This window comes from Ranitomeya imitator, chromosome 2 (assembly GCF_032444005.1).
Source record: "Ranitomeya imitator isolate aRanImi1 chromosome 2, aRanImi1.pri, whole genome shotgun sequence".
Classification (NCBI taxonomy): domain Eukaryota; kingdom Metazoa; phylum Chordata; class Amphibia; order Anura; family Dendrobatidae; genus Ranitomeya; species Ranitomeya imitator.
Genome location: NC_091283.1, coordinates 582,465,215 through 582,490,255, shown reverse-complemented (window position 1 = coordinate 582,490,255; position 25,041 = coordinate 582,465,215). Strand labels below are relative to the sequence as shown.

General features: G+C 38.4%; 1 protein-coding gene across 1 annotated transcript in view; it reads left to right on the top strand.

Moving 5' to 3' along the window:
- LOC138665082 (protein-glutamine gamma-glutamyltransferase E-like) overlaps nucleotides 1-19,491 on the top strand; it is a 29,408-nt gene extending 9,917 nt beyond the window's left edge. Inside the window, exons 7-12 of the mRNA XM_069752252.1 lie at nucleotides 1,329-1,432; nucleotides 1,954-2,196; nucleotides 4,646-5,182; nucleotides 15,049-15,206; nucleotides 17,686-17,819; nucleotides 19,216-19,491. Coding sequence (XP_069608353.1) covers nucleotides 1,329-1,432; nucleotides 1,954-2,196; nucleotides 4,646-5,182; nucleotides 15,049-15,206; nucleotides 17,686-17,819; nucleotides 19,216-19,363 — 1,324 coding nt within the window. The 3' untranslated portion in view covers nucleotides 19,364-19,491. The remainder of the gene's footprint in view (nucleotides 1-1,328; nucleotides 1,433-1,953; nucleotides 2,197-4,645; nucleotides 5,183-15,048; nucleotides 15,207-17,685; nucleotides 17,820-19,215) is intronic.
- The last annotated feature ends 5,550 nt before the right edge of the window (nucleotides 19,492-25,041 follow it).

Below are 25,041 nucleotides of genomic sequence, written 5' to 3'. Positions count from 1 at the left end.
CGTTTATTTCCATTGTGTGTACTGGAACAACATAATAAAACTGAGAAAAAAGGCAAATTGGACATCATTTCACACAAAACCCCAAATATGGGTCTGAAAAAATTCCTTGCACCCTCAACTTAATATTTATCTTACCCTTTGTAATAAATACCAGCAATCAATATATAACCATTACCAAGCTTCTTACACCTCTCAGCTGGAATTTTAGACCATTCTTCATTTACAAACTGATCCAGGTCTCTCATATTTGAAGGGTGCTTTCTCCCAACAGCTATTTTAATATCGCTTTACAGGTGTTCAATGGGATTTACATCTGGAACCATTGCTGGCTAATTTAGAACTCTCCAATGCTTTGTTTCCATCCATTTCTGGGTGCGTCTTGATGTGTGTTTGGGGTCATTGTCCTGCTGGAAAACCAGCTACCCAAAATCCTTTGGTAATATTCAGATTTCATGACAGCTTGCACACAGTAAAGGCACCCAGTGCTTGAGGCAGCAAAACAACTGCAAAACATTGTTGAACCTCTACCATATTTGACAGAAGGTACTATGTTATTTTCTTTATAGACCTCATTCCGTTTTTTGTAAACAGTAGAATGATGTGCTTTACCAAAAAGCTCTATCTTGGTTTAATCTGTCCACAAGACACTTTATCAGAAAGATTTTGGCTTACCCAATCACATTGTAGAAAACTGCCGACGGTTAGTTCACACTGACACCGATTGACGCTGAGGCTACAGGACAGCTTGAATTTCCTTGGAACTTGAAAAGGGCTCCATATCCACCATCCAGACTATCCTGTGTGCATCCTTTCATCAGTTTTTCACTGCCGTTCACGTCCAGGGAGATTAGCTACAGTACCATGAGTTGTAAACATCTTGATTATGTTGCACACCATGGTCAAAGGTACATCAAGATCCATAGAGATGGACTTGTAACCTTAAGATTGTTCTCTTCTCCTCTTTCTGTTCTCCATACACAATGCAAAGATTGAGTCATCTTCTCTCCTTTTTATCTGGTTTCAGGTGTGATTTCCATATTGCCCACACCTGTTACTTGCCATAGGTTAGTTTGAACGAGCATCACATGCTTGATAAAAAGTTGTTTACACCCAACGTTAGAAAGATGCCAACGATATTGTCATGTCCTTTTTGGGGGGGTTTGTGTGAAATTATGGACAATTTGCCTTTTTTCCTCTGTTTTTTGCTGTTTTTTACTTCATTTTCTGGAACAATGTCAAGGGTGCCAACAGTTTCAGCCATTAATGTAATCATATCCTATGAAAAGGACTTTGTGTTATTTACATTTTTAATGATATTCACAATGCAGGAATTTCCATGTCTGGAATGAGTCCTGGTTCATCAGAAGAGACCTTGGTATTTTCTATAGTGGATGGCAAGTACTTGATTCAACTCCTCAAGAGAAAAGTCAAGGTAAAAAAATTATTGAAACTCATATAAAAAACAAAAAATATATTTTTGTGGTATGTCAATTATTTGACAGTGATACATTATCTTACCAATTCTCTAACCATTAATAACTACTCCTATTATAAAACCAGTAGGCTCCAATGGGTTTGCTAAATGCAACATTAAGATTTATAGAAATACAATTCCTTAATGATTTCAATTATTTTTGACAATGATTCTATCTGGTGACCAATTCTTGCTATCAAAAACACTATAATCTAGGTGGAAATTGGACTGACGATATAATAATTCTATGAGGTCCATCTGGATTCATTGAGATCTGTTTGTGGCATTACTGTCATGGCATTTTTATTAATGAAAGCCAAGATACTAATGAGAACAGAGCCTTACTTTAGACCATGACGATGATAGCACCCATGTTATATATTGCCAGTTTTAGTATGAGAATGTGTATAAATGTAGACATATATGCACACCCACTGTGGATTTCTGCAGATAATAACAAAGAAATGTCTTTTTTTCAGAGATGTATCGCTGTGGACCCACCTCAGTGATTGCAGTAAAAGAAGGAGATTTGCACGTTGGTTTTGACACTCCCTTTGTGTTTGCTGAAGTGAATGCTGATCGTGTTAACTGGGTAATAAATAAAGATGGCAGCAAGGAAAAAGCCCACAGTGATACTAAGTACGTTGGTCAAAACATCAGCACCAAGGCCGTGGGTAATGATGCCCGTGTGGACATAACACACAACTACAAATACCCAGAAGGTAAAAAAAATAGAAACATTTTGGTTTTTTTGTACTGCTTTAAGGACATTTGTTCAATATTCAGTATGTCGATCAAAATTATTTAGCAGATTCGCTAATACATTAGTAATGTCCTGTGAAGTTGTTATAATTGTTGAGTACAAAGGCTATTAAGTATTGGAATAGTTACCATCTTTTTCACTTTTTTATAAAATTAATTTGCTGTTATGCTTCATTCAAATTTAACTAGGAAGCGGTATTATCAGCATGGAAGTTCAGTGGTTAACACTGTTGCTTTGCAGTCCTGGGGTTCTGGGTTCAAATCTCATGAAGGGCAATAGTTTGTATCTTCTAACAACAAAATTTAAATATATAGGTGGGCGCAAGTGCAACTGGAAAGGTATTTTGCGTATTTGGCTGCAATCAGGGCAACACCACAAAGTTGTCAAAAATTAAACATATAAAAACTCATATAGTTTGCGCCTATACATACCATCTGTACCAATAAAAAAGGGGGAACATATTTATTAGATGTATATTAAAATAGGATTAAATTATCAAATTGCCTAAAAAGTCATTCATATGAATAATACCTAAAAATCTAAAGTCCGATTAGTTCATATAAATTTCTTGATTCAACTGTTCATGCACATCAATTCCCAGTCAAAACTGCAAATGGCAGGCAATGATGTATTTACCTCTTTATAGATGATGTTGAAGTCCACAGCATGGGGTTTTTTCTTCTTCCACCTGGAGTCCCCCTTTATACAAATGTTGGTAGAAGTAAAAATCATAAATCAAAGCAGCAGCTCAGGAAACAGTTATCTTCAGGAGCGCAGTACCGGCCGGTGACAAACGCTCCCTCAGCCTACTTCCCAGGAGTGCACGAGTTTGGTGAGCTCGTGATCAAGGTCTATGATGCTGCATTCAGCCGACAGGACCTTGCGTGATGTCAGTTGTCACGTGACCGGCAGGGGTATGGGGTGCTGTTAGGACCAATTCCTACGCGTTTCGGAGATCGCAGCGCCCCATACCCCTGCCGGTCACGTGACAACTGACATCGCACAAGGTCCTGTCGGCTGAACGCGGCATTGTAGACCTCGATCACAAGCTCACCATGCTTGTGCACCGCTGGAAAGGAGGCTGAGAGAGCGTTTGTCACCGGCCGGGACAGCGCTCCTGAAGATAACTGTTTCCTGAGCTGCTGCTTTGATTTTTGATTTTTACTTCTAACAACATTTGTATAAAGGGGGACTCCAGGAGGAAGAAGAAAAACCCCATGCTGTGGACTTCAAAATCACCTATAAAGAGGTAAATACATCATTGCCTGCCATTTGCAGTTTGTATGTCCTCCATATGTTTGCGGGGGTTTCGTCTCACACACCAGAGACATACTGACAGGGAATTAGAATGTGAGCATCAATGGAGACAGTGATGATGAGGTCTATAATGTGCTGCAGGATATGATGGCAGTATGTAAAATAAATATTGTCCATTAGAATCTTGAAGGGATTGTCTGTGTATGTTTTTTTCTTAAATAGTGTTCTTAAATAAATACAGGATTTCTCACATAAAGTACGTAAAAAAATAGTATTGGATTTTCTTAATGTGCACTGCTTTAAAATTGCATTCTATAGTTTTATTAGCTTCACCTTCCTTGGTCTTCCACTGCTACAACTGAAATAGGGAAACAACCTCTAATAATGACTCTTACAACTGCTCTATTGACGAGCAATCAGATTTCCTCAGCCTTAGGCTGGAATCACACCAGTGTATGGTATCCGATGTGAGAGCACTCGACCTTTGCTCTGCTTGAGCATGAGCTGAGTGTCTGTGCAATGTGCTCTGATCCTCTCTTATGACGGAATCACAGCACAAGTGCGAAGGAGATGGAGAAAGTAATCGTCTCTGCAGATATTGGCCTGTGCTGGAGTTACATCCAAGTGCAGTGTGATGTATGTGTGGGTGCATGTGAACCGAATCTTGCTGCGAATTGCAGTGTACTGTGATTGTTTTCTCATGATGATGTATCAGCACTGCTCCATAGCATAACATTGCTATAAAACATCAGATAGCACTCGGCCATGCTATATGCACATGTGAGCGAGGCCTTAGACCGAAAACAGCCTATGCATCTGCACTGTGTTCCTTGATTGAACTAATATCCAGACTAGAGTGGCAGTCAAAAATGCCATTTCTCACTCTGGCAGAACTAGTTTAGTCATGTGTTACAGGGAAGTTTATTCACTACAGTAGTTAACAATGTAAAACTGTGACTCACGGTATTTAATTTCTCTGTGAATTTCTGAAGCTGGACAATTAAGCAATCTATTAATCAATTTAAAGAGGATCCTTCCTTATGGAACAGCCCTCACCAGGGAAGGAAATTAAGTATATTAATTGTCATACTGCAATTTGTTTGCATCATAATTTTAATTCTAAAATATATTTTGCATGTTTATCAAAACAGGATCTCCTCAAGAGAGAGAAGTATTTGAGAAGGCCACCAGAAATATGCCATTGTATAGACAACCTTCAGAGAATGTCACAGCAAATCGCTCACCCATGAGCAACAGACGAAGGAATAATAATCCACTTGGACGTTATTCTTCATCTACACCAAATTTATCAACTTCTGTAAATGGAAGACAACCAGCCATAAATGAAAACGCAAGAACACTGTCACCTTCACCTTCCACAGGAAACCTTTCTCGTGTACCACATACACGATCAACAAGAAATTCCTTCCGTCCATCTTCTCCTTCACCAAATCCTTCACGCGCCTCAACACCATTATTTGAGGGTCCTGACATTACTGGGAAGTTTAGGCTCCTAAGTCCTGTAGTGATTGGAGAAGACATCAACCTGATTTTAAATCTACAAAATATGACACCTTATCACAGACCAGTTAAAGTGAATCTAAGTGCTGCCTCTATTCTGTACACTGGAAGAAGGGTGAATGACATCTTCACAGAACAGAAGTCTCTAATTATCAGTCCAAGTCAAGGTATGTAAAAATATAGTACTAGGGGTGTAACAATCCCACAATGGTCTAATTGCTGATGATTGCTCTCCTGGACACAAGTCCATCATCTTTTCAATTATACCATTCTATACTTTAAATCAAGGCCAAAAAGGTATGCTTAGTGGTAGTAGGGTGTCTGTAGTATGTAGGTGAAATTGCAGCAACCAAGAAGCCGGACCTGAGTGATACTATGTGGACAGTCAGAAAAATACAAGGAGAGAGAGAGCAAAAAGCCGACCATAAAGTCCAAAATATTGTAAAGAGAACAATTAATTTATTAAGGTTATCAGGTAAAAATAACAGGACAAACCGCAATGAATTAGGTAAAATATCACATTTTGTGAAAAGGACACACACCCAGGACAATAATGATAATGGAGCTGGGTGGAATGAGTGTCAAAATGGTATGCACAGTACGGAAAATATCATATATCAAATATCATATACATTTGTAAAACATAATAGACAAGGTTGTCCAAAATATTTATTTACTAATAATTAAAGTGCTAGTGCGGTGTAACAGAAGTGAGTGTTAACATAAAGTCATAATCAATGAAGAAAAGTGTATACCATATAGGTGTTGAAGCACAAGGTAACAGCATTGAAGTAAATGTGTGGTGACAGAGGATCATGTGAAAGTGTAAGTGAATTAATCCAAAGTGGGAGGTAACTCACAATGATGGTGCAAATCTCTGGCTCCTGGATGGAGTCCACCCCAATGTGCGTTTTCGGCATGCTGCCTTGTGCTTCGACAAGTATATGATATACACTTTTCTCCATCGATTATCATTTTATCGTAACAGTCACTTCTGTTACACCACACTATCACTTTACTTATTAGTAAATAAATATTTTGTACAACTTTGCCTATTGTCTTTTATAAATGTATATGATATTTTCCATACTGTGCATACTATTTTGACACCCTTTCCACTCCGCTCCATTATTATCATTATTGTCCTGGGTGTGCATCCTTTTTGTCAAATTTTATATTTTACCTCATTCATCGCAGTTTGTCCTGTTATTTTTACCTGATTAACTTAATAAACTAATTGTTTTCTTTACAATATTTTGGACTTAATGGTTGGTTTTTTGCTCTCTTTCTCGTTCTATACTTTAGTAAAGAAACATAAGATTGATATAATAAAATGTTTTGTAAAGTGTGGCACAAAAGTTTTTATAGTTTGCATATGACTGTTTGGTAGGACTCACAACATGTATTATTTTGCATGTCTCATTTTTATGTTTATATGAAGATATAAATGAGTTGGTTTTCTTCAAGTGGTGAAAGGTGGAAGTGACACTATTATAAAACATATTGTGTTGCTATTGCTCTTCAAGAATATAGGATTTGATGAAACTCGGCCCCACTCAGTAATTAGCAGATGGAATATTAGCACAGACAGGTGACAGTTCAAGAATATTACTGTCAGGAAGGCAACAAGCTTGATGATTAGAGTCATTCATGAGGCAAGATATATGGTGGATTCACAATTTAACATTAATGGGTTGACACTTTTACTTGTACTCATAACACTTTCGCTGAACATATGAAAGATTGCAGCAAATCAATTTCCTAAGCAATATCTCCCTTACTTTGGCACTGTCTTAGTGTCTATTACAGTGCAAAGTGTTCAGAGCCCTTGTCATACATAGCCATGAGCAAATGTTGCATAGTTTGGTCGCAGAAGAAACTTGTAAGAGTAGATTATATGGGGTAATTCAACTTTTATCTTCACAGAGCATGAGGTACATGCATCAGCTTCTTAATACAGCATAACAGGGAGCCTGAATGACCTTTTACCAGAGAAAAAGTGAAAGTTAAGCCTAATTTCTTCATCAGTCTCTGATGTCTTTCAGCATTCAATGCCTTTGTGAAAATATCTGCTGTCATATCTTCAGTTGGGCAGTACTCTAAATTTAGGATTCTTTGTTCCTGGTGATCTCTCAAGAAGTGAAACTTCACATCAATGTGTTTAGTTCTTGGATTAACTCTTTCCATCTGAGCAAGAACTAGACATCTTTGATTGTCCTCATACATCTTTGTTGGTCCCAATTGTTGATGTCCTAAGTCTGTTAGCAGTTGTCTTAACCATAGAACTTCTTGACTGGCATGTGCTGCGGTGACATATTCTGCTTCTGTCAATGACAGTGTTACTATAGATTGTTTCTTACTAGTCTAACTAATTGGTCCACCTGAGAGCAAGAAAAGATAGCCACTGGTAGATTTCCTGTCAATTGGATCTCCAGTCCAGTCTACATCAAAGTATCCGGTTAAAATGCATTTCTCACCTGCAGGTAGTTTCAGTTTTATACTGCTAGTCCCTTTCAAATAAGGGATTACTCTCTTCACTGCATTCCAATCCATTCTGTTTGGTTCTGACACCTTCCTGCTCAAAATTCCCACTGCTGCTGCAATGTCTGGCCTTGTAATAGTCTTAAGATATAATAATTTTCCCATTGCCTTTCTGTATTGTTCATTATTCGGTAACAGATTCTGTTAACTAATTATTTCCTTCAGATAGTTGGTTTCCATTGGAGACTTTACTGGTTTTGCATCTTTCAATTCAAATGTTTTGATTATGTCTTGAATCATGTGATTTTGATTAAGGAAACTCTCGTCTTCTTCTTTCTGTCTGTATTCCTAGGTATTGTTTCACATTTCTCGGATCTTTGATCTCGAAATGTTGATCCAAAATTTTCACTATCTCTGCTTCATCCCTTTCTTTTTCAAAACAAACTAAAATATAGTCCACATATATCAGGACATAGATCCATCTGTCGCTTTGTGTATAGACACTGATGCGCTTTGCTTCTTTGAAAATGTTCATTTATGAGTACTTCTGTGATTTTATCATTCCACGTTATAGTGGCCTGTTTTAAACCATATATACTTTTCTGTAGCTTACAAACCATGTTTGGTTTCCTTTTATCGTTGAATCCTGGGGGTTGTTCCATGTAAATGTCTTCTGTTAAGTCTCCATTCAAAAATGCTGCCTTTTACATCTAGATGTTTTAATTGCATTTGTTTTGTTGCTGCAACTACAAACAAAGTTCTGATTGAGGTGTGTTTCACAACTGGAGCAAATGTCTCATCATAGTCTCCTCAATATTTCTGAGAATAGCCTTTAGCTATGAGTCTTGCTCGGTATCGATTAGCTGTGCCGTCTACTTGGTATTTTACGTTAAAAACCCATTTACATGCTATAGCCTTTTTTTCTTTTGGTAGTTTTGTCAGTGTCCATGTCTTTGAATCATGCATGGATTTTATTTCTGTTTCTGCAGCCTTTAGCCATTTGCTGGCCTCTTCTTCTGAAAGTTGAGATATGTCCTCCCAAGATGTAGGTTCATAAATGTTATTTGTACTTGCCTTGTATGAAAGACGTTGAGCTGGTCTTCCCTTGTTTTCTCTTATTGAGCGTCTTGGTTCTGTGCCTGTATGGAGCTGTATCACTCAATATTCAGTTTTTTTGATTTTCATCAATTTCCATTTCTTTCTCATCAGATGTTCTTGCAGTTATATCACTCTCATTTCTCTCATTTTTTGTTTCCAGTGATGTCATTATGTTATCATTTAGATCTTCAATGAATGTTACACCATTACTCACTGTGATTATATCTGTCTTGGGATCTAGGATTCTGAATCCTTTGCAATTGTCACTATATCCGACAAATATTCCTTCAATGGCTCTGTTTTGAAGCTTGGAGTGTTTTTCTTCTGGAATAAACACAAAAACTTTGCAACCAAAAACTCTTAAATGATTCACACTTGGTTTCTTACCTTGCCACAGTTCATATGGGTTGTTTTTCAGTTTTCTTGAAAAAAAAAGTCTGTTTTGCAGATAAGTAGCTGCTATTGCTGCTTCACCCAAGTATTTCTGTGGTAGTTTGGAGTCTGTTAGCATACATCTTACTATTTCAGTGAGAGTTGTTTTTTCTTTCTGCTACTCCGTTCTGCTCAGATGTGTATGGAACAGTCTTTTGATGCTCTATATCAATTCTATCTTAAGTAGTTTTCTATTTGGTATCCTATAAATTTACCTCCATTATCACTTCTGATGATGATTGGCTTCCTCTGAAACTTGCTATTTGACTTTGTCACATGGTCTTCAAATTTTTTAAAACTTCACTTTTGTTCCTTATTAAGTACGTGACTGTGTATTTTGAGTAGTCATCTATGAAAGTCACCATATATCTATTACCTCCTGATGTGGTCACTTTCATGGGTCCACATACATCAGTATGTACCAAGTCAGGTAGTCTTGTGCTTTTTGTCTCACTCTCTTTAGGTATAGATACTCTTGTAGCTTTAGATTTTATACAACATTCACATTTTGCAGTAGTTGAGCAATCAGATATCAATACGTCTTTTGTCAAATTCTTCTTTTATAACGCCATTATACTCTCAGGATGTCTGTGTCCTAGTCATCTATGCCACATGTGAATACAATTCTTGTGATCATGTGCACATAACTCCATTTGTTTCTTTAATGTGTCTAGATGATATAATTGTTCACCTGCTTTGACATTAATTATTACCTTATCTCCCGCTAGGATTGTACAATTATCATTCATTGTATCATTATCATTTGAATTTTACAGTAAGTCCTTTGGTTGTCAGATACTTTACGGATAACAATCCTCCTTCTAGCTCTGGAACATATAACACATCCTTTACTAGTAGTTTTGAATTATGCCCAAATCTATCAGGAGTCAGGACAGATTATCATTCCTTGTCCAATACCTTCTGTGGTTATTTTACTCCCATCTGCAAGAAAAATTGCTTCCTTCTTATTTTCATCAAGTTCAGTAAGGAAGCTTTTATCACTAATCATGTGACTTGTTTCTCCTGAGTCAATAAACCAGCCTGACAATGACTCTATCAGTTACTTTAAATGTACCATTCCAGTGATCTGCACATGGGTTAGAAATTGTGCTTTTTACTTTCTGTTTATTCTCCTTTAGGTGTAATTTCTGTTGTTCTGCTTTCCATATAGTACAGTCTTTCTTTAAATGTCCCTATTTCTTGCATTTGAAACATTCTCTTGCCTCTGTATTATGGGGCTTCTTTGTCGTTTTACAAGCATTTTCACCATCCCTTTCAATTGAATTGTTTGTTCGCTCTTTCCTTATTTGATATTCATCTATAACTCTTTTCTTTACAAACTCTAGCGTAATGTCTGCTTGAGGTCTGGTCTCTAGTGCATTTATCAGAGCAGTGCATGAATCTGGTGAACTGCACAATAATATTGCTGCTATATGGCTTTCCTTAATGTCTTCACTGACTCATCTCAGCTGTGTTACCACCTCCATCATGGAGTTTATATGCTCCTGTATGTCTTTATTTGTACTTAATCTCATATTGTAAAGTTTTCTTAGCAGGAATAGTTTGTGATTTAAGATGGATCTTTCATGTAGCTTTCTTAGTGCTTCCCACATTCCCTTTGCTGTATTCTCACTCCTTATGTGGATTAACTGATCATCCTCCATTAATAAGCTGATAGTAGCTCTTGCTTGTCTGTTTTTCTTATCCCATGTCTGATTATTATCATTGGGTCTGTCTGTAGTGATTACCTCCCATAAATCATCTTTAGACAATAAGATCACCACTTTGCACTTCCATAACTGATCTCATTGTTCAGAATAGCTACTCTGAGTGTCAGCTCTGAACTCCTGCTCATCTTTAACTTATTTGTCTTACTTGTTTGGAGATAATTGCTCTGAAGTATACTTCTGCATTCACAAAGTCATTTTTGCCTTCAATGCTGGGCCCATAACCCGTTGCATAGTTTGGTCACAGAAGAAACTTGTGAGAGTAGATTATATGGGGTAATTCATATTTTATCCTCATAGGACATGACCCCCCTCCCTCTTTGGAACCCCCTACATGACACTATTTTGGAAAGTAGACCCCCTAAGGAACTTATCTAGATGTGTTGTGAGCACTTTGAGCCACCAAGTGCTTCACAGAAGTTTATAATGCAGAGTCGTAAAAATAAAAAAATCATATTTTTTCACAAAAATGATCTTTTCGCCCCCAATTTTTTATTTTCCCAAGGGTAAGAGAAGAAATTGGACCCCAAAAGTTGTTGTACAATTTGTCCTGAGTACGCTGATACCCCATATGTGCGGGGAACCACCGTTTGGGCGCATGGGAGAGCTGGAAGGGAAGGAGCGCCATTTGACTTTTCAATGCAAAATTGACTGGAACTGAGATGGGACGCCATGTTGCATTTGGAGAGCCACTGATGTGCCTAAACATTGAAACCCCTCACAAGTGAACCTATTTTTGAAAGTAGACCCCTAAGGAACTCATCTAGATGTGTTGTGAGAGCTTTGAACCCCCAAGTGTTTCACTACAGATTATAAAGCAGAGCCGTGAAAATAAAAATTCTTTTTTTTCCCACAAAAATTATTTTTTAGCCCCCAGTTTTGTATTTTCCCAAGGGTAACAAAAGAAATTGGACCCAAAAGTTGTTGTCCAATTTGTCCTGAGTACGCTGATACCCCATATGTGGGAGGGAACCACCGTTTGGGCGCATGGGAGAGCTCGGAAAGGAAGGAGCACCATTTGGAATGCAGACTTAGATGCAATGGTCTGCAGGCATCACATTGTGTTTGCAGAGCCCCTAATGTAACTAAACAGTAGAAACCCCCTACAAGTGACCCCATATTGGAAACTAGACCCCCCAAGGAACTTATCTAGATTTGTTCTGAGACCTTTGAACCCCCAAGTGTTTCACTACAGTTTATAACGCAGAGCCGTGAAAATAAAAAATCTTTTTTTTCAACAAAAATTATTTTTTAGCTCCCAGTTTTGTATTTTTCCAAGGGTATCAGGAGAAATTGGACCCCAAAAGATGTTGTCCAATGTGTCCTGAGAACGCTGATACCCCTTATGTTGGGGTAAACCCCTGCTTGGGCGCACGGGAGAGCTCGGAAGGGAAGGTGCACTGTTTTGCTTTGTCAACGCAGAATTGGCTGGAATTGAGATCGGACGCCATGTCGCATTTGGAGAGCCACTGATGTGCCTAAACAGTGGAAACCCCCCAATTATAACCGAAACCCTAATGCAAACACACCCCTAGCCCTAATCTCAATGGTAACCCTAACCACACCCCTAACCCTGATACACCCCTAACCCTAATCCCAACCCTATTCCCAACCATAAATTGGATCCAAACCCTAACCCTAACTTTAGCCCAACCCTAACCCTAGCCCTATCCCTAGCCCTAACCCTAACCCTAATGGGAAAATGGAAATAAATAATTTTTTTTAATTTTTCCCTAACTAAGGGGGTGATGAAGGGGGCTTGATTTACTATTTATAGCGGGTTTTCTAGTGGATTTTTATGATTGGCAGCCGTCACACACTAAAAGATGTTTTTTATTGCAAAAAATATTTTTTGCGTTACCACATTTTGAGAGCTATGATTTTTCCATATTTTAGTCCACAGAGTCATGTGAAGTCTTGTTTTTTGCGGGACGAGTTGACGTTTTTATTGGTAACATTTTCGGGCATGTGACATTTTTTGATCGCTTTTTATTCCGATTTTTGTGAGGCAGAATGACCAAAAACCAGCTATTCATGAATTTCTTTTGGGGGGGGGGGGCCTTTATACCATTCCGTGTTTGGTAAAATGGTTTTACTCTTCGGGCCAGTACGATTACAGCGATATCTCATTTATGTCATTTTTTTATATGATGATTATAGATGATGTTTTCACCAGTACCATGATCATTTACATCTGTCTTTTTGATCGCGTGTTATTCCACTTTTTGTTCGACGGTATGTTTTTTGCCTCTTTTTTTTTTTATAGTGTTCACGGAAGGGGTTAACTAGTAGGACAGTTTTGTAGGTCGGGTCGTTACGGAGGCGGCGATACTGAATATGTGTACTTTTATTGTTTTTTTTTCTTTTATTTAGATAAAGGAATGTATTTATTGGAACAACATTTTTTTTTAATATTATTTATTCAGGATTTTTTTTTTTTTTACGCATGTAAATTTTTTTTTTCTTACTTTTTTACTTTGCCCCAGGGGGAGACATCACAGTAAAGTGACAGATCGCTGATCTGACACTTTGTTGTGCACTGTGTCACATCAGCGAACTGACGTGCATTGCTGGAGGCTTCCAGGTGCCTGCTCTGAGCAGACGCTATGAAGCCACCTCTCTGCAGGACCCAGATGCAGCCCCGCAGGCATTTTGGATCAGGGCCTGCTGCAGGGAGGAGGAGGTAAGAGACCCTCAGAACAGCACGATCACATCGCGTTGCTCCAAGGGTCTCAGGGAAGCACACAGGGAGCCCCCTCCCTGCGAGATGCTTCCCTATACCGCCAGAACACTGCAATCATGTTTGATCACAGTGTGCCGGGGGTTAATATGCCGGGGGCAGTCCGTGACCGCTCCTGGTACATAGTGCCGGATGTCAGCTGCGATAGTCAGCTGACTACCGGCCGCGATCCCCCTGTGAACGCGACTGATCGCGCTGGACGTACTATTTCGTCCTTGGGAAGTAGGGCCCACCCCACATGGACAGAATAGTACGTCCAATGGTAGAAAGGGGTTAATTCAGTCAATACGTTGGGTCAGTGGTTAGTATTGTTGCTTTGCAGTGCTGGGGTCCTGGGTTTAAATTCCACCAATGACAATATCTGCAAGAAGTTTGTATGTTCTTCCGGTGTTTGCGTGGGGTTTCTCCGGGTTCTCCAACTTCCTACCACATTGCAAAGATATACTGATAGGGAATCTAGATTGTGAGCGCCGATGGAGACAGTGATGATGATATCTTTGAAGTAATGTGGAATATAATGGCATTATATAAGCAAAGCATAATAAATAATAAAAAATCAAGAGCGGACACACTATTGGTCCATCTTGGCAGTCGTAGAGGGGCACAAAAAGTGAAGTAGGTAGAATTGTACTTTATGATGAGCTGTATGACTGTAAAGAGCCCACATACTGGGCTTGTGCACAGGGGCCCTCTTTGCCCCTGAATTAAATCATGTTGTCACTAATAGCAGGGACATAGCTAAATATGGAATGCTTAACTGCACACCTGGTCTTTTGTGCCTGATGGGACACTAAAACCACTCTGCCACATGAGAAGATGCCAATATTATAAGTGTCAAATGGTAGGTAGGGGTCCTGTTGCAGATTTTGATTTGGGGTCTAAGAGTTTTATGTTACACTTCTGATTCATTGAATGCAATATCTTATAATTCACTGTTAATGTTATTATATTTATACCTATATTTTCAGAGATACATTGTATTCATATTATATATATATATATATATGTTTTATTTGTTTACATTTGAATCGAAGGCTACATTATAGCAGATTCAATAGTTTAATGTAAATTTGTAAATGACCACAAGGAGGTGCTGTCTTGCTTTAAATTACAGCCTAGACTTTTGATATAGCCATAAACTGGAACTGATAGTGTTACATTACATATATTACTAACAACAAAACGAGAGGAAAGTAATGTGTAAATCGTGAAAGTAAAGACATAGAAAGTTACAGTGCCTAGACTTCAGATAATCTTTAAAAGTGTATTCACTTTCTTAAGTCTGAATCTTTCTCAAGTCTTAGTGTAAAGCCGAAATGTTGCACACAAGTGGTGGTGAATAAACGTGTTAAAGGATTATCTGGAATTAGGCTGCTGTTTCCGGATTTGGATTTTGAAGGGATTGTTCCAACCCTTTGGTTACGTGTACTTGGCTTATAAGTGGTGAACGATTAGAGATTATTGGAGTCTGCATGCCATTCTGTATTACATTGTAAAAGTGGCCGCCTTCCTTCTAGACATATATTAATGTAATGCCCTTTCATGTATTTTCCAGATGCACACATCTCCTTGCAGATTCCCTACTCCCACTACCATAAATACATCAATGATGGGAACATGATACAAGTGGTTGCTCTTTGTGAATTACCTTTTGGTGAGAAAGTTTTAGTTACAAAGGATCTTGTCTTGGAGAATCCAGCTATTACAATCAAGGTAAGGATAAGACTGGAATGATTTTAATATACGACTTTAAGACCAACCCCAGGCGTGTGAATAGGATACTACTAGAATGTTGCTGGTTCCTATTATATTATATTTCAAGTTAACTTGTTACAGGATACATGTCACCCAAACCATGGGCCGCATGAATCAAAGCACGGCTGCATGATTGCATTCAGATATATATTTTTTCTGAAACACTGTGTTCTTTCAGAGAAGATACTTTAAAAATCTGCCTGGGATCACAGTAATAGATGGGACTAGTCTGGCTCTGCCATTAGTCAGCTTTTCCCAACACCATGGCATCTGATTATAAGGTCTATCACTCCACTGTTTACGAGAAAAATATACCTGGTTGCGATAGTGCAGTTGGCTCTGGTTTACTTTGCTCTTCGGTTTGGGCAGTATGTTGGTGACCTTTTTGTCATGATCCAGGCCAGGTTTTGTATCCTGTCTCTCTTTCCCAGTCTGATCATGTTAAGGGTTAACTTTGCTCTGCCTCATTCTGGGTTCAGATTTGCTATTTAGCTCCGCTGCATCCTGCAGGCGGTGTCAGTTATAGTTTCTGCCTACGGCATGTGTTGCTCACTCTGTGTACCCTGATTCATCCTGCTGATTTTGCTGACTGTACCATGTCTGTTTACTCCCCTCTTCCCGTCCCTGTGTTCCCCTTTCGTGTTTGGATTCCCTGGTACCCGACTTGGCTTGGGCTCTGACCTGCTGTTTCTTTCTTGTCTTTGGCATATCTGCTCCTGACCGGTATAGACCCATTTGGCTTGTTTCTGACTCTGTGCTTGATTATTTATTTGGTACTGCGCTACTGACTAATATTGACCCTGCCTGTTTACTATTCTGGAAACAGGAACACATGGGCTACTTGCACAGTGAACAAGTCTGTATGATCATGTTCACACACCACCAAGAAACCTGAAGACACAAAAGAGAATAGTAAAACCAAAAACACTCAGTTTGAAAAAATGTTGCAGTAATCCGCAAGTGCTAGTAAAAGATGTAAAAAACAGGGTATTTGGTTTTGCAAAAAATGTATACTAAGCTGCTCTACCAATCTTCACGGTATACCCTTATCAGAGCAGTCCTAACTAATGTATGCAATCCCTATCTGATGTATTTAAAAACCTGATCATCTGTATATAACCTGTGTGAACAGGGTTCAGAGAGGAAAAATCCATGTGTGCATACAGGGTAGAACAGCTTTTGTGCAGATAGCCCAAGAGGAGTGGTGGAACTCCCCAGTCTTGTTTACTCCTGTTTACTATTCTGCTGCCACCTGGTGGTGGCCTTGCTGCTGCACTGCAGGTCTGCTCCTGCTGTGTACAGTCCTCTCTCCACTCTATTGCCATCTAATGGAGCTGCATCTACCTGCATAGCAGCAGCGTGACACTTTTCATTTTAAAGGAGTTGCTTCATGAAAACATTCAAGGTCTATCTTCTGGCTGATGACCATGCCAGCTTAGCCAAGGGGAGTTATTGAGTACAACAGGAATATTTCTGATAGAGCCAGTTACACCCACAAAGAAAACAGTGAGGAAGAGCAGGGACATCTCCTGAAACATTTCTTTACATATTTTACAGTTTTAATTGTAATATCAGACAAAATCTGATTAAACAAAAGAAGAAAACTAAAGGAAATTCTAGAGTATTTTTAGACATTCTTTATTTTTGAATGTTCAAAAAGGTAATAACAATATGAAATACTAGATTATTTTTATTCTGTGTACTATCTGTATTGAGTGTCTTTATTTAAAATGAAAATGGAGAAGATTTATACAGATGGACACATGGACACCTTGGTGGGTCACATACTGTATAGTGAACAGAAATGTAACAAAGTGTACAAACAAGTATATACCTGAGCAACAATAATAAACATAATCTCAAAGACAAACTCAAGATTACACAAAATAGTGATAAACCCCCAAAACATTAGACTGAAGGTGAGCACAGCTGCCGGCTTGAGTGGGACATCTAATGTGCATGAAGGCCTACCAGATCTCCCATAACAGATCTCCCATGACAGATCTCCCATGACAGCTGCAGGTGATGCCAGGGGAGATGTGGATTAGGCCATATGAATTTATACACCAGATCCTTCTGTTGACCCTAGAGACATGTCTGCCAGCCATTTTCTTTTTCTCCTATCCTATTTAAAACACATAGCTTTTTGCATAGCTGAACATCCAAATGTAGGAAGAAGGCACAAAAGAAAGCATTTTGATTGACAGATTTATATATAGACATTTTTAAGTATATATTTGTATTAGAAGTGGGCACTGCTTCCATGGAGGTCTGCCACTATTGACTGGAAAAGTCTAGCACATACCCAGCTCACGGATTTAGAAATCTCATCAGGTTTATATTATCATATCACCGATTTATTTTATTCTCAGATATGTATTTCAATACCTGGAGATTATGACTTGTGTAATGCTTTTCTTTGTTATTCTTTTTACAGCCTCTTGGTAACGCTGTGCTGCACAAGACAATGGCTCTGGAGATAAGGTTTACAAACCCACTAAATATGACCATCAATGACTGCACCGTGGTGGTGGAGGGCAGTGGCCTTATTGACAGGCAGCTTACTACAATGTAAGTATAACCATGAAGCTACCCACACATCAACATGACTTGGGGCTTAGTTTCACCTCTGAAAAACCAATTCTAGATCCAGTAGAAGACAGTAATAATGTTAACAGTGATCACAATAATGCAATTGGCACAAAAGATACGAAAGGATAGATACCGTATATACTGTTGCCTTGTTCTCCATTACTCAGATATGAGTTTAATAATTCTACTTGTAGAGCTTTGAGAAACAATGTCTATACTGGTAGGACTGGTTAATTGACACCCCAGGCGAAGGTACAGAACTGCACCCATATCTAGAGATCAAAATATGGGTCCTCACTCCTCCTGTACCAGTTATGACTTGTATTGTTTAAGATTGTTGTACTTGTTTTTATTATGTATACCCCTCCTCACATGTAAAGCGCCATGGAATAAAAGGCGCTATAACAATAAATAATTATAATAATAATAATAAAATATCACTTTAATTGTATCTCAATTACTACAAAGAACCCATATAGTATTTTAATAGACATTGAAATCAAGGATTTTCGTCACTTAAACTTTGCATTAAAGACATGGTTCCACTCATTATATAATATTGGAAATTCAATGCACAAAAAAAAAATTAAGAAAATTTACACTAAATTCTCTGTATCTCATCGACTTTGGATTAATGATCTAATAGAAAAGTTTCAGTGTCAAAAACACATTGGCAAAATTGTACATCCAGTGTCTGATACATGTTGCCCGTGAATCATGTCAGCTGTTACGTTCCTTTTGAGTGGTCATGCGGTGATCTATCCGAGATCATATATTTTTAACCAGTAATGGGTATGTATCATAGAGACAGCCCTTATGGCTGATATGGAGCCCCTTAGAAGGCTAGCCCACATTTTAATTGATAGAAGGAGCTGTCATACAGATGTGATCTTCAACATTGCTACAGTGTTAAACAAATTGGAAATTATTTGACGTCTTATTGCTGTCAGTAAAGCCCTACATATACATTCGATTTTTCCTGAGTCCTTCATAGACAGGAACATTTTGCCAGGCGTTCTTGTGTTCTCTATGATCGAGTAGGCTGAGAGACTCTTTCAATTCAAGCCTGACAATTTCAGGGGCTTATCGTCAAAAAAAACAAAAGGTTCTGCCACTGGAAATATGGATGTGCCAGATCCTTATCTCCCCAAGTTCACCTCAAGAACGAGAATTGAGAGACCTCCATAAAAATTATACTGATGGGTGGTCCCACCAATGTCAACAAGTCTCACTGACTTTAGTCTTATGTCTCCTGAAAGGGCCCACATATTTCTTGTTTCCATAGAGTGCATCTTCCCAATGTATGATGCTATTGAGTACAGGTGTAACTTATTTTGGAATGGTGATCACTAATAACATATTCTGTCATCCACAGGGTACCCTATCTAAAACCAAAGGAGAAAATAAGATTCAAAGTGGAGCTAACACCCTACAGGACGGGCACAAGGCAACTTATAGTGAATTTTAAGTGTAAACATTTTTCAATTAAAGGATACCAACTGCTGAATGTAGAATCATGGTAACCGGCCGTCCGTGTCTGACATTCATATTACCCCTTGTATTTGTGTATTTAACCATGTATAATTTTAGGGCTTTCTATTAAAGGGAATGTAATATTTTATAATAAAATACCTTTGCAGTTGCCCAGTATTGGTGACTTAATGTCCAATCTTTTTAATTATGATAATGTATAAGTAAAAACAGTTAAATCCCTAATCCCTAAAAGTTGGGATTAACTACTTATTTACCCACCTGGATTAATAAGGAGTGGTAAATTCAACATCAAATTTACCTGTCACCACACAGTAATACTGTACATTATATGTCATTAAGAAGAGATGAGCATATATATTCTTTATGCAGTGTACAACGTACAGACTATACATAGCACAGTCGTAGTTACAGAATTGTCACCCAGTTTCCATGTATATAGAATGCTACCTTTTCCTCGACTACATGCACGAGGTCATAACACAAAGAATTAAAATAAGCAAATATGTAGCATATAGTTATTGCTTTATATACAGTCAATCAACAATCACATGCCTAGGGTCAGATGTGCTGGGGTGAATAGTGATTGCCATGAGGGACCACTGAGGTCATCCCGGAGTATGTTGTAGAAGATCATGGGACGCTCATGATGGGGCTTGTCTTCCCAATGGAACTAGCGACAGGCATGAGAGTTTGTAAAAACCATTTTTTGATATTTATTACTCTTAAAAGACGTTTAAGAAACTGCAGAATTTTCTAGGACAGTTAATACGATTTTCATTCATTACTATGTATTTTCTGCTTTGTGTTTTTTTGATTCCTTTGAATTGGGAACCTGATGGCAAAATCAGCAAAATCTGACCCAATGGTCTAATGTGTATGGAGGTTGCCTGAATGTGCCTTTAATGACAGGAAGGACTGGACATTTTGAAATCCTACATGCTTAGTCGAAAGAGACTTCCTGCGATGCTTAGAAGTGGATTTTTTTCCTAATCCCTATTTGCAAGCTTAGCAGAATGTGGGCCAGAAAATTAGAAAATAAACGCATGGGGGAAAATTGAAACTCTCAGCCTGAAGTATTTTCACCTATCCATTAGATAGATAAGAAGTAAATATATCAATGGGACCCTCATCAATTTCCGTAGGAGAAGCTTAAAAAGTTTTCATTTTCATTTCATAAATCAATAAAACACATGAAAATAAGCAACTTAGTAATATATCTTATCAGATAAATCTGCTTACTTTATCCTCCTGGATTGATCGATCATTCTTAAGTCATTTTGAGGACAGATTTTCTCATTATTGAGAAAGATGACAGATGGTGCTTTTAATTTTCTATAGGGGGAGGAGGAGAAGGGAAGAGTTAAAAGACCGAAACAATTTGCTGCAAGTTCTACTGAGACAATAGTTGCAGTTCTCCATAGAACTTTATGAGCACCAGCCATCATCTCCTATCTCAGCAATGGGAAAGTTTATCTTCACTGAAGCAAATTTTGCACATGGATTAAGAATTTTGAGAAAGAAACATGAGTCCCAGAGGCAAAAGATATATTATATAGTTTCTTATTTTCACAAGTAGTATCAATTTATGGAAAAAAATCGAAAATAAAAGGACAGTTACCCTTCAATTGAAGTGACATGCGCCCTGATAATCAACTCAAACTGTACAGCATTGACAGAAGCCAAATGCAGGCATTGGCGAAGGTCCCAAAGATCACTCAACCCTGTCTCCTCCTATCTTCCAAAGACACTGGGATCTAATATTTGTCATCTTTTCAGTGGCTAGGCGATACATGCAGGGACTGAGGCGGTACATGGGAATACTGAATCCGTGTGTCATGCAACGTTTTCTCAAACCCAGAACAAGCATTAACACAGTGAATAAGTTTTGCTTCATATGTTCTTTTCAAAAACCAACTTTAATAAAATAACAACATTCATCATTTTAAAACATCATACCCAAATTTTTAGACATGATATTTGCAGTATTACATTTTCTGATGTAGGCCTCCACAGCAATCTGCTGATTGCCTCAAGCCTTACTTCTCTCACTATGAAGAGCTGATTGATTTTACTGGGGAAAGTTTCAGTTAATTATATAGTCCCTCAGTAGTGTCCACTACAGGAAAAAGGTAGTAATGCATGGCAAATATGGTAATAGCTCTCTGCTCTTTCGAAGGCCACTTGCACATGTTCAGTATTTGGTCAGTATTTTACCTCAGTATTTGTAAGCCAAAACCAGGAGTGGGTGAAAAATGCAGAACTGGTGACATGTTTATTAGGCCACGTTCACAAGTTCAGCATTTGGTGATTTTTTTTACCTCAGAATTTGTAAACCAAAACCAGGAGTGGGTGATAAATACAGAAGTGGTGACGTGTTTCTGTTATACTTTTCCTCTGACTTTTCCACTCCTGGTTTTGGCTTACAAATACTGAGGTAAAATACTGACCAAATACTGAACAAGTGAATGTGACCTAACAGAAGGGTACCATCAATTTGGTTCACATCTGTATGTCTTGTATCCTACATTTTTAAGGTCATGTGTACATGTTGAGTATTTGATGAGTTTTTTACATCAGTATCTGTAAGCCAAAACCAGGAGTGGGTGATAAATGCAGAAGTGGTGACGTGTTTCTATTATACTTTTCCTCTGATTGTTCCACTCCTGGTTTTGGCTTACAAATACTGAGGTAAAAAAAATGACCAAATACTGAATGTGTGAACATGACCTTAGAGAGGGGAATATAAACTATGGGATTACCTCTTTAATGTGAGACAACCCCTTTAATATAATGTTCTTAATGCTGTGATAAATTTGAGCTAATATTTTTTGAAGGATGGGAAAACATTATTTGAACATTGAAGAAAAGGAATGGCTTGTATGCCATCTGAAACCTTTTGAGTGTACACTCGCTGGACATAGATTTGGCTATACTAAACATAATTATATTGTAGAATTTGGTTAATACAGTAAATATATGACAGAGTTACATGGTTTGTGCAAGCAATGTTATTTATATATTATTTATTATCAGAAATGTATCCGCATATGTCTTGTTCTGCTTGAATAAAATGAAATGTGTTTCTTCACACAGTGGAAATAAAACAAGTCTAATTGTTTTTCTTTATAAAGCAAAAATAAAGCAAATCCATAGTAATGGACCTATAAAATAATGTATTGATTAGTGGAGGTTCATCATCATCATCATCAGCATCATTCCTTATTGAACCTTTATGAGTTATTTACTCCCTGGCAATTCATAATCATTCTATCCTTCCTTTAACCCCTTTCTGACCTCAGACGGGATAGTACGTCCGACGTCAGAAGCCCCGCTTTGATGCGTGCTCTAGCGGTGAGCCCGCATCAAAGCCGGGGCATGTCAGCTGTTTTGAACAGAATCGCGATCTGCCCGCGCCTATTAACTAGTTAAATGCCGCTGTCAAACGCAGACAGAGGCATTTAACTACCGCATTCGGCTGGGCGGCCGGAAATGACGGCATCGCCGACCCCCGTCACATGATCGGAGGTCGGCGATGCTTCAGTAATCTAACCATAGAGGTCCTTGAGACCTCTATGGTTACTGATCGCCAGTAGCTGTGAGTGCCACCCTGTGGTCGGCGCTCACAGCACACCTGATTTTCTGCTACATAGCAGCGAACAGCAGATCACTGCTATGTAGCAGAGGCGATCGTGCTGTGCCTGCTTCTAGCCTCCCATGGAGGCTATTGAAACATGGCAGAAGTTTAAAAAAAAGTAAAAAAAAAAATGTGAGAAAAATAAAAAAATATAAAAGTTTAAATCACCCCCTTTCTCCCCAATCAAAACAAATCAATAAAAAAAATCAAATCTGCACATATTTGGTATCGCCGCGTTCAGAATCGCCCGATCTATCAAATAAAAAAAATCATTAACCTGATCGCTAAACGGCGTTGCGAGAAAAAAATGTGAAACGCCAGAATTACGTTTTTTTGGTCGCCGCGACATTGCATTAAAATGCAATAACGGGCGATCAAAAGAACATATCTGCACCAAAATGCTATCTTTAAAAACATCATCTCAGCACGCAAAAAATAAGTCCTCAACCAACCCCAGATCATGAAAAATGGAGACGTTACGAGTATCGGAAAATGGCGCAATTTTTTTTTTTAGCAAAGTTTGGAATTTTTTTTCACCACTCAGGTAAAAAATAACCTAGTCATGTTACGTGTCTATGAACTCGTACTGACCTGGAGAATCATAATGTCAGGTCAGTTTTAGCATTTAGTGAACCTAGCAAAAAAGCCAAACAAAAAACAAGTGTGGGACTGCACTTTTTTTGCAATTTCACCGCACTTGGAATTTTTTTCCTGTTTTCTAGTACATGACATGCTAAAACCAATGATGTCGTTCAAAAGTACAACTCGTCCCGCAAAAAATAAGCCCTCACATGGCCAAATTGACGGAAAAATAAAAAAGTTATGGCTCTGGGAAGGAGGGGAGTGAAAAATGAACACGGAAAAATGAAAAATCCCAAGGTCATGAAGGGGTTAAAGAAGGTTTCCCACAAAGTTCACTTTAATTAATAAATCTTTGAATAATCATAATTTTCACAATTGGATGTGCTTAAAAATTTTTTCTTGTGCTGAGATAATCTTATAAGATTATCTCAGCACAGGAACATTTTATGTAAATACATCCAATTGTGGAAATTATTATTAGTCCAAATTCTAATAATTAAAATCTAGTTTATTTGTGGGAAACCCCTTTAAGGAAAATCAACATAATATGTACTGATGTCAGAGTTGCAGGGTAATGGATGGGGATGGACATAAGAGAATCCTGAACTTCTTATAAAATAGGAGACAGATTTCAAACTACTGCAGACTCCCTCTAGGCATCACAGTTAAAAGGGTTGTCCAGCACTGATCACTTCCACATCAGGAAGTGAATAGTAGCGCTGATGACGTCATGTCTGCACATACCTAATAAGATTCATTCACAATCGGAAGGTAAACCTATCCTAGTAGGTATTTTTAGATATTAAATCATCAATGCCGCTCACCCTCCAATGCAGAAATGAGTGGCACTGGAACTTTCTTAAAGGAATGCTATCATCAGATTCTTGCTGTCCGCTCCACGGACTAAATGGTTCAGATGCTGGTTGCATGATTAGAGCCTGGTATGGTTTACTCTGAAAAGCTGCAAGGTTTAAGAGTAAGCATAATTTGAAAAATGGTCGGGGAGCATTTGTCTGAGCTGACCAGTTCAAGACAGGTTTGCTTTGGCTTCTCCTCTCTCGGCTCCAGTTGACTAACAGGTCTCGCCCTATGTGCATACATAGGGAGAGGGCTGTCAGTCAAAGGAATTGGGGTGGGAGAAGTCAGCTGGGGACCTGCCTTGGGCCAGTCAGCCGAGGCACATAGTCCCCGGCTGGCTTTTCGAATTAGATTAACTCTTAAACTCTGTGTGATCGAGCTGCCATGGTCTGATTCATGGGCTCCTTGGTTCAGGCAGCATGAATCTCTTGACATGGTCCCTGTAAGTAGCAGTCATTACTCATATATGTCCAAAAATAAGTAAGACTCGTTATTCAAACACTGCACCCCGATCCCCATTCTTGACAACCTTGCAATGAACAACTTTTGTAAAATGTATAAATTATGCTTTTTTTGCATTTTTGTGGACACATAGGAATTCAAATCTCTGCTCCCGGGATGCAATGTTGTCAC